At 37.6% G+C, this 11,260-nt stretch overlaps 1 protein-coding gene across 1 annotated transcript in view; it reads right to left on the bottom strand.

Moving 5' to 3' along the window:
• Nucleotides 1-3,970: 3,970 nt before the first annotated feature.
• F8 (coagulation factor VIII, procoagulant component) overlaps nucleotides 3,971-11,260 on the bottom strand; it is a 184,996-nt gene continuing 177,706 nt past the window's right edge. Inside the window, exon 26 of the mRNA XM_012661588.1 lies at nucleotides 3,971-4,251. Within this exon, the coding sequence (XP_012517042.1) occupies nucleotides 4,108-4,251 (144 nt within the window). The 3' untranslated portion in view covers nucleotides 3,971-4,107. The remainder of the gene's footprint in view (nucleotides 4,252-11,260) is intronic.

The following is an 11,260-nucleotide window of genomic DNA, read 5'->3' as shown; positions in this document are numbered from 1 at the left end:
GCTTGAGCCCAGGAGTTTGAGGTTGCTGTGAGCTAGGATGACGCCACGGCACTCTAGCCTGGGCAACACAGTGAGACTCTGTCTCAAAAAAAAAAAACAAAATTGTGGTAAAAACACTTAGAATGAGATCTACTCTCTTGACAAAATTATAAGTGCATAATATAATATTGTTATTAATAACTATAGGCACAATGTTGTACATTAGATCTGTAGAAATTATTCATCTTGCATAACTGAAACTTTATGCCCATTGAACAGCAACTCCCTATTTCTTTCTCAGTCTTTCTCTCTCTATACATATAAGTTCTCCCAGATTAAGACTCCATTTCTTATTTCTTTTTTTTTTAATTTCATTATTCATGTAATTAGGCATATTATACTTGTTTTAATTGAGAAGCTTATTTCTACAGAGCCTAAATTATAATAAAAATAGAATTGCAAAACTAATTTTACAAAGCAGATATTTATTAATGCTAACATTTTTAGAACTTCTAAAGAAACAAATTCAAGACAAAAATTCTTCCAGTAGGTAACAAAATAATCTATTGTTTAAATTCCTTCTCATCCAAGTGACTTTATTCCATAAAACAATACATCAACTGGGCAGATTCAGTCTCCTCTTACCAAGATTAAAAGGCTGTGTGACAGTTGCTACTTATTTGTTCTGTAAACACAACTAGGATACAATGACGTCGTCTTAACTCAATGTGAAGTAACTCAGTACTGTGACCTGCAAGAGTGCCTGAAACACCCTGTAGTGGTTTCACTAACATGTTATAAGTTAAAACAAAATAAGCACTTAGGAAGAAAGTCTTCCCTCATCAGTTTCTCGCTTGGGACAGCTATATCGTCATCCTGGAACTTATGACAAAGTACCTTCCTCTTAGAAAATCAAAGTGTTTTCACAGCAAATTTAATAAATTAAAAATGCAGGGAAACAAAAGCAACTAGTGGACAAAAGAATTCTGAAGGTTTTCTTTTGAAATTATTATGTTTAAGGGTTACATATAAATCAAAGCATTTCACAAGCATGTGGCACATACCCAAGGCCCTGGAACCAAATGTCACATTTAACAAATACAGCAGAGTCATCTTTTCATTGTGATTTTTTTTTTTAAGAGACAGGGTCTCGCTCTGTCACCCAGGCTGGAGCACAGTGGCATGATCATAGCTCACTGCATCCTGGAGCTCCTGGGCTCCAGCAACCCTCCCACCTCAGCCTCTCAAGTAGCTACGACTACAGGCATGTGCTGCTACACCAGGCTAATTTTTTTATTTTGTATAGGGATGGGGTCTTGCTATGTTGCCCAGACTAGTCTCAAACTCCTGGCCTCAAGCAATCCTCCCACCTCCGCCTCCCAAAGCCCTGGAATTACAGGTATAAACCACTATGCCCATTCAGTTGTGAACTTTTTTAAGCAATAATTAAGTCCTGCATGAAACAGCCAAAGGAGCACTTGAGACAGTTACTGGTTCTTCACAATCTACTCTTTAAGGCATAATCAGAGGTAACTGTGCTGAGGCTTTTGGTCCCTTCTGCTATATACTCACATGCTCCCAAGAAAACAGACATGGGCAATACTTCAATACTTCATGGCCTATTTCAATCTCTGGATGTGGAAATGAGGAAGTCTGAGATTCTATAAATTACAGAAATCAAGTTAGAAAAACCTGGCAAAAATACTAATACTTAGTGTTCTAAGATTTGCCACAATCACCTCATTTGCAAATAAAATGACTACACAAATGTTCGAGTGCTCTATAGCCTCTTGCTTAATTTTTCACACCTCTTGCAAAAAATACTATACTGTTTTGCTAGACTCTTTGGTAGGACAGCTTTTACCAATTTGATTTTTTAACGACTGAAACTGAACATCCTCATCTCATTTCATAAGTTGACTTATGACAGATTTCTTAGCTGCATTATGTGCTGTTGAATAGAGATTATTCTAAGCACTTTTGCAAGTGTTCAATATGTCATACCTTTTTTAGTTCCTATGTATGGGGGTGGGAGGAATACCTGTAATAATCCATTTCTTCAGTCCTATTCCAGGGTCCCACAGCAATCTCATTTGCTTCAATTCAAAAGGGAAGAAAAGCTGAAAATATGTGGCCCCAGTTTTATTTCAGCTTGGTAAAAAAAATACCTTGTAAGTATCAGAGAAGTAAACCCACATGGAAATATAAGGCAGGCTGAGAGACCAGGAAGACCATTAACAGCAATTTCATGAGCTGAATCAATGCTTTGTACTCTGCAATGAAGACAAGCGGTTGTCTAAACATCAAGATAGATAAGCATTAGAATGATTAACACACACAACCTGCACCAGAGTTAAGTGAGGTTATGTTCACTGCTTTGTCGATAAAGTGTAGCTGACATCATGCAGATTGGGATTGTTAAGGGAAAGCCTTTAAAATGCTGTGATAAAGCCGTGCAAGTTAGCAGAAGTTCAGGAAAATCTGTAGAGGCCATTCTTGCCCACAACTTTGCACACGCACAATTATTTTTCTTAGCCCCGACATCATCTTGAGTCCAGCTATCACACACAAAGACTAACAGGATGGGATCTTCCTGGCATGTAACTTCAAGCTCTATTACATGTTAGTCAGAGAGTGAAGTATTATTTTTTATTCTGAGTTCAATTTAATCTGGTTTTCTAATTCACTAATTTAGTTTTGTAAAGTGTCTATTCTGCTATTCAGTGCCTCTATTTGTTTTTAAAATATCATTGTTCAGTGTAAAAACACAATTCTTAAAGGCATTTGTTTGTATGTGTTGATGTTTTATTTAACTCATTACTGAGAAAACCAGCAGGAGGACAAAAGAGCTTGTTCCATGAGCATTTGAGAAATACAGATGTATACAGTCAATGGGAAAATAATGCCAAAATAAGAGGATTAAGTTAAACATAAGAGTGGTTAATCTTTTACAGGAAATAGAATCATATCACCTTTGGCGTTAACTTCTCTACCAGGCTATAAAACAAAACAACTTATTGATTTCTGTAGTTCAACTTCTAACCTTACAGAATTTTACAGGACTGTAAGTCATTTGCACCTTCATCAGTTGTGGATTGTGACTATACTGTGACAGCTATGCTACAGTCCCCAAAGAGGTCAGATTAGGGTCAAGCAGGATTATTAGAAAATGCTCTAGCATAGAAAAAAAAAGCAGCCATTTTGTGTAGTCGTAGTCAAGGGGGCAGGCAGATGGAAGGAGCAGTAAACCTTTCTCAACCTTGTGGGGCATGGGACAAGGTAGGCATTTCTCTTATGTAGAGGATATGGGGTGTTTTCTCTCTGTTTTCACCAGTTCAATTTTCTTTTGACTCCTTGATGTATATAAGTAGGACTCTAGTTTTCATTCATGGTATAAAATTTCCCATGTTACATTTTTGTTGTGTTGTTTCAGCAGTAAATTAGGGGAGGGAGAGAGTAAAATGAGTGCATGATTAGAATTAGAAAGTTTGTATCTCCTATTCCAGACAGCCATGTATTTTCCTCAGTTTTCCACTGAAATATTAAATATATGTCCTTTAGAAGCATATTATCATCATTACCTTTCTTGGATATTGCAAATTTCAAGAGGACATTGTCATTTTATTTCAAGGTTCCCAATAATTCCATAACCCTAATCTATATTTCATTGGCCAGAATTAAGACTAAATGGCTTTATTTCTACATCCTTCTGAGATTAAATTGAACTATTTTATGACCATTCACCCCTTTAAAATATGATTAAATCTATGGGTACTTTTGTCAGAAAAATGCATATATGCACTCATGCAGGTCTCTCCTCACTTCTTTTTGCCTAGTTACGTGGGAAGCAGCTGCAGAAAATGGGTAGGAATTAAGTTAAATTGGATGCAACACCCCCAGGAAATGCAGGATTAATGACAATTAATTTGGGAGGCTCCCAATTAATTTGGGGGCAGTGTATAGTTTAAATACGTAGAAAAATGATGGCACCATGGACAGTGTGGGGCAGGAAGTAACCTGAAGTTCAGGCACAAAAGTAGAAGGCAAGCCTGAGGAGGACACTGGCCTCGAGTTAGGGACTAGACTGAAGCTGAGGAGACAGCGGCCAGGGGACCATCAGTAGAGCTGCTATGCCTCGCAGCCCAGAACCTCCAGCCTCAGAGCAATCTGGTTCACCCAGCTCTGAGGGTGAATTCTAATGTAGCGAGTCAGTAGCGGTGGGTCTAGAGAGTTCACCACAGGTGTGAAAGAGTCTTGATTTCCCTGAAAAACCTGAAAGAGGAAAGATAGCATTTATTAGTTGTCTGACAGGAAAAACTAGAATTAACAGCACCTTGCTTGCCCGCTTTGGAGGCCTTTGCTCTAGCTAGGCCTTATATCTGGAATGTTCTCATCCACTTCACAAATGTCAGATAAATGGAGTGCTTTGATTTAGGTCACACATAGCATCTCTGTGTTGGACCATCTGGAGGCTGGAGTCAGGTGTGGAATTCAGTGTAGCCCAGTGGCTTTGGCAGGAGAGGGTGAAGAGGAGAGAAGGAAGAGGGAAGAGAGTCTAAGACTCAAGGCGCTTGCCACTCTGGGACTTTGAAGGCCTACAAGGACAGACAGACAGGATGATATTCTGAAGATCTCCTGAGGTAGTTTGTGTGAAAAGAGGCAACTTGTCACCATAACGAGAAAGAAGTGGTTAAACAGCAACAAAAAGGCTCCTGCTTCCTGGGGCTATTGGGTGACATTTCCTGGCAATAATCTTGGCATCTATATCTCCGCAAAGTATGGTGTTGGTTTCACTTCAGATTCCAAGTGGGAAGAGACTTTTCCTGGCAAATGTGCTGTGAAGTAACTTTATTTTCATTACTTTAGCTACATTTTCCCCTTAGGTTCCCAACCCTGGCTGCTTATTGGAATCACCTAGGGAGCTTTTTAAAAATAATTATGCCTGGACTAGCTCTTCCCCCAGAGATGTCGATTTAATTGGTCTGCTCCCACCCTGGCTCCCTTACACGGCAGCCAGAAAGATCTCAATATATAAACCTGGTGATACCACACTCTCAATTAAAACCTTCCATGTAACTGAGAATAAAACCTGAATTCCTTATTCTGGTCTCCAAGCTCTGCCTGATATAGCCCTGGCCAAATTTCTGATCTCATCTCCCATTACATCCCCCCTATTTCACTGCATTGCAGATAGACTGGTCTTTCAGTTCCTGGAAAATGCCAACTCTTTTTACCGTGAGAGCCTTTGTATATGTGATTCCCTCTGCTTGAAAGGCTCTTAAACCTTCTGTTTCTTCTTCTTTAATCCATCTTTTTTAACCTTTGGGTCCTAGTTTAAATGCTACATCTTTAGAGAATTCTTCCTCATCTAAAATAGGACTCCTGTTTATTGTAAATCTCAACTTGATGTCTTCCTTTGTAGCATTCAATATCTTCTCATTTATCTGTTTACATGTTTATTGGCTGTTTCCTCTGTCTTCACTACTGAATGTCAGTTCCATGAGGGCAGAGACCTTGGTCATTATATTATCTTCAGACATAGAATATATAGCATCATGTGTATCATGGGAAACATAAACACTTGTAGAAGGAAAAAGTTTGTGCATTTGATAAAACTTTTGAGAAACATTAAGATCTTTATTCTGAGATTCATTTACAAATGTTTATGGTATATTTGGAGGCTTGTACCACTTTTTTTAGACTTAATCCTTATTACTTCCCCTCAAGTTTTATTTTGAAAAGTTACCCACCCGGAGAAATAGAAAGAGTAATACAATGAACACCCTTAAATCCTTTATCTAGATTCACCAGTTGTTAACATGTTGAGATATTTCCTTTACCTCTCTTTCTCTCCTTCCCCATATACTTTTTTTCTGAACTATTTGAGAGGAAATTGTAAACATAATATTATCTAATATTCAAATTTTTTAAGTCATCATAATGATATCCTATATAGTTTTTCCAATCCAGAATCTAATAAAAGATCACACATTGCATTTACTTTTCATGTTTGAGTGTCCTTTAATCTAGGATAGACATCTAGTCTCCAGTCTCTTTTTGTCCTTCATGATAGAGACATTTTTCAGAAGTCCAGTACACTTGTGTTGTAGAATGTCCCACATTCTAAATTTGAATGACTGTTTTCTCATTATTAGATTTTGCTTAAACATTTTTAGTAAGAATACAAAGTAGGAGATATGTCCTTCACATTGCATTACATCAGGGAGTTACATGATGCCAAATTGTCCCATTATTGGTGATGCTAAGCCTGATCACATGATTAAGCTGGCGTTCAGCCAATCTATTATAAGGGTAACCATTTCCCTTTCCTAACAAACAGTCTGTGGTGTGACACTTTGAGATTGTGTAAATATTCTGTTTCTCAACAAGCTTTCATCCAGTGAGTTTAGCATCCATTAAAGATCTCTACAGGCCGGGCGCGGTGGCTCACGCCTGTAATCCTGGCTCTCTGGGAGGCCAAGGCGGGCGGATTGTTTGAGCTCAGGAGTTCGAAACCAGCCTGAGCAAGAGCGAGACCCCATCTCTACTAAAAATACAAAGAAATTAATCGGACAACTAAAAATACATAGAAAAAATTAGCCGGGCATGGTGGCACATGCCTGTAGTCCCAGCTACTCGGGAGGCTGAGGCAGGAGGATCGCTTGAGCCCAGGAGTTTGAGGTTGCTGTGAGCTAGGATGACGCCACGGCACTCTAGCCCGGGCAACACAGTGAGACTCTGTCTCAAAAAAAAAAAAAAAAAAAAGATCTCTACAAATATTCAATAGTATATTGGTGGTTGCAAATTGATTTTCCTGTGTTGTCATTTCTCCTACATTTATTAGCTGGAATTCTTCTGTGATGAAATGCTTCCCCTCTCCCTTTATTTTTTTATGGACTCCTGGATTATTTATTTATTATGTGTATTATAATTCATTACCATTGTTATTCTTTTTGATGCTCAAATTGTCTCAAATTTGGCCAATAGGAATCCCTTCAAGCCAGCTTCTGTGTTCTTTTCACGTGACCCCATTAGTGTTTCAACTCTTCCTTCCATTCTGGCACATCAGGATGTTCCAAGATCACCTGGCAGTTTCCTTGCTCTACCCTTGGAATCAGCCATTTCATTAAGGAACCCAGATTCCTTTTACTAGGGAATGGTATTTAGAGACCAAGGTCTCTAAATGGGCATGGGGTGTGCTCATTGCTACTGCAATGTAATTATTTCTAGATCCTCTCAGTGGACGGTGTTAGGAAATATATTTTTTAAGATTCCTCAGTTCTTACTGACACTTGTAATGAAACTCTAACATTCCTTGTATTTGTATCAGTTTTCTAATTAGTTTTTCTAATGAGTTTTCTAATTTCTAATGCCGTAATAGATTACACAAACTGGTGGCTTAAAAATAAAAGAAATTTATTCTCTCATAGTTCTAGAGGCTCAAAGTCTGGAGCCTGGAACATGGGTGCAAGATACTGAGTCAAACAAACTATCACATTTAAAGCTATTTGGCGTATGTCATGTCCACTCACATTCTATTGGTCAAAATGAGTCATATGGCCACTCCCAACGTCAGTGAGGTTTTCAAGGAAAGAGGGAGTAAAAAATCAAGCAAAATAGTACCATCTGCCTCATATGCCATTTTATGTTCATTTAGAAATTCCTTATATTCTCTTGTTCCAGCAATGAGAGGCGATTTAAGGCAGAGGTGAGAGGTCTGGGCGGCTTACTAAATTTCTTGGTTCAGGAGTGCCCTCTACTATTGACAAAGTGAAGTGCAATTTATTTAATGGCACCAGAAGAAGTTTGTGTGTCTTGTGATTTCGTGCTTCTTTTTTTTATAGGATACTAATTTCCGACATTTCCTTTCTTCTTTCATTCATCACCGCTAGTTCTTTTTTTATCATCTATTTTTTTCCAAAATCAAAATAGCTTTTTTTATGATTATGAAAGTAATACTTATTGCAAAGAAATTAAGACAGCATTATCTCTAGTTCTATGGACTTTCAATCCCTTTCCTTTCAGTTCCTTGGAAGCCACTGCAGGTCTCAGAAATTAGTATTTAATCACTTGAAGGGGGAACTTTCTCTTTCCAGAAGTGATTTTATCTGTGTTCTATCACCACTAGGTCTCACACTGACTTTCCTAATTTTTGCACAGTCTCTCCTGGACTTTCTCCAGAGTGAGCTCTGAAGCTGGGTTGGCTAGCTTTGCTTTGGATGTTTATTTCCTACTTGTAACTGGAAACTTACAGTATTCTTTGCCTTCTAGTTATTTTATAGGTGGGTTATTTTATTCACAATTTTAAATTTTATATGTGCGTGTGTGTGTGTGTGTGGTTTTTGAAGATTGTGGAAAGATTTAGGTAGCTGCCATTATCTGACAGGAATATGCAATTTAGGACTTGGAAAATTTTTTTTTTGAGACAGACTCTCACCCTGTTACCCAGGCTGGAGTTCAGTTGTGTCATCATGGCTCACAGCAACCTCAAACTCCTGGGCTCAAGCGATCCTCCTGCCTCAGCTTCCTGAGTAGCTGGGACTACAGGCGTACACCACCACGCCTGGCTAATTTTTCTATTTTTTGTAGAGATGGGGATCTCTTGCTCGGGCTGGTCTTGAACTCCTGACCTCAAGCAATCCGCCCACCTTGGTCTCCCGGAGTGATAGGATTACAGGTATGAGCCACCATGCCTGGCCTGTACTTGGAATTTTTAAATGGTATTTTAAACTATTTTTCCAACTATTTGTTTCTAGCATGTAGAGATACAATTAATTTTGCTATTTATTTTGTTTTCAGCAAAGTTGTAAAAATTTAAATTAATTCTAATCATTTATATATAGATTCTTTTGGATTTTCTATCTGTGACATCATATCTTCCACACATGATGAGAGTTTGTTTCATCTTTTCTAATCATTACATACTTTCTTTTTCTCACCTAACTGCATTGCTTAGGGAATCTGATACAGTTTTAAGCTAACATATGGCAGATTAAAGATGACTATGGGTTATTTTACACTCCTTCCATAGAGAGGTAGGTCTATTGTGCTTCATTCTAAATTTGGGTTGGCTGTTGACTATTTGGACCAATAGAGTATGACAGAAATGATGCTATGTCAGTTCTGAGCCTGACCTTTAAGAAGACTGGCAGCTTCTACCTTGGTTTATTGGAATCTAGTTCTTATGTAAGAAGAGAGACTATCCTAAGACCATCGTGCTATGAGAAGCCCAAGACATGTAAAGAGGCTCTGAAGGATGGAGACATGTGGCTAGGAAAGTCAAGGAAAACCAAGGCACCAGACATGTGAGTGAAGAAGCCATCCAGGAAGTGAATCCATCCATCCATTCATTCCCACCAATACCACATGGATCAGAGCAAAACAAGGAGTGTAAAAGAATTCAGGCCGTGAATACCCTTTATCAGATTAAATAATTTCCCTTCTAGTCTTAGTTTGCTATTTTTTTAAAATTAAGAGCAGATGTTGAATTTTATGAAATGCTTTTTCAACATTCATTGGTCACATAATCCTTCAGTATGTTAATGTGATGGTGAGTTATATTAATTTTCTAATGTTTAAGCCAACCTTGCATTCTTAGGATAAATCTAACTTGGATCCATATTGCTAATATATTATTTGGGATCTATGTTCATGAATAAAATAGGCCTATTATTTTTCTTTCTCATATTGTCCTTGTTAGGTTTTGTTGTCAAGGTTATGCTATTATCATAAGAGAGTTGAATAATGTACAGTATTTTTCTGTTTTCTGGAAGAATCTTTTCAAGATTCCCTTCAAATTAAGAATCCCTTGAAAATTTGGTAGGAAGTTTATTGTAGCCATCTGGATCTGGAGTTTTCTTTGTGGAAAGATTTCTGAATACCAGTTCAATTCCTCAAAGGTTATAGGAGTTTCAAGGTTTTCCAGTCCTTCTTAAATAAGTTATATTTACTAGAAATTAATTCATTTTACCCAATTTTCCAAACTTACGAGATTAATAAATATCCTCTTATTTTCTATGTTGGCAGAATTTTTGTGCAAGATCCTTATTGATGTCCTGTGTTTCATTTCTGATATTGATTGTTTGTGCCTTCTTTCTTTTTGTCTTGATCAGTCTTGCCAGAAGTTTGTCAATTTTCAAGGAACAAACTTTTGGTTGGTTTGTTCTTTATACTGTATGTTTCTTTTTTACTTCATTTACTTCATTATTTTACTTTATTATTTTCTTGCTTCTACTTCCGCTTGGTTTATTTTGTTATTTTCTTAGTTTCTTGAAATGTGCCTTAGCTCTGCAGTCCCACCCCCAGGCTGGGGACTGATACTGGTCCCTGGCCTGTTCTGAACCAGGCAGCACAGCAGGAGGTGAGCAGCAGGCAAGCAAACGAAGCTTCATCTGTATTTACAGCCGCTCCCCATCACCCACCATCTCCCCCCACTGCCCCGTGTGTGCAAAAATTGTCTTCAATGAAACCTGTCCCTGGTGCCAAAAAGGTTGGGGACAGCTGCCTTAGCTCATAAATTTTCAGCCTTTCTTCTTTTCCAATATATGTGCTTAGGGCTATACATTTCCTTCTAAATATTGCTTTAGCTGATTCCCACATTTTGAAAGGAATGTTTTGTTATCATTCAGTTAAAAATACTTTATAATTTATGATTTCTTCTTTGACATATGGGTTCTTAACGATGTATTTCTTGATTTCTAACATAGGAAGATGTTATAGTTATCTCTTTCTTATTTATGCCTGGTTTAATTATATTGTGACCAGAAAATATGGTCTATATTATCTGAAGTTTGAGACTACTTTATTTTAGCTTATTTATAGCTTAAAATGGAAACTTTTAGTAAGTATTTCCTTTGTGCTTAGAAAGAATATGTAATTCTGCAGTTTCAAGGTACAATTTTCTAAATATATCCATAATGTTAAATTTGTGAATTGTTTTGTTAATTGTTCTATTTCTATACTTTATCTTTGTCTGTTTTGTCAATTGATGAAAGATGTGTTAAAATTTACCACTTTAAATTCTGAATTTGTCTATTTTCCTTTTTTTCTGTTGGTTTTTGCCTTTTTTTTGTTTTTTTTACAACAGAGTCTCACTGTGTTGCCCAGGCTAGAGTGCCATGGCATCAGCCTCGCTCACAGCAACCTCAAACTCCTGGGCCCAAGCGATCCTCCTGCCTCAGCCTCCCGAGTAGCTGGGACTACAGGCATCGCCACCATGCCCGGCTAATTTTTTTTTCTATGTATTTTTAGTTGTCCAATTAATTTCTTTCTATTTTTAGTA

The sequence above is a fragment of the Propithecus coquereli genome, unplaced genomic scaffold, assembly GCF_000956105.1.
Source record: "Propithecus coquereli isolate 6110/MARCELLA unplaced genomic scaffold, Pcoq_1.0 Scaffold720, whole genome shotgun sequence".
In the NCBI taxonomy this organism is placed as follows: Eukaryota; Metazoa; Chordata; class Mammalia; order Primates; family Indriidae; genus Propithecus; species Propithecus coquereli.
This window is presented reverse-complemented; position numbering and strand designations above follow the sequence as displayed.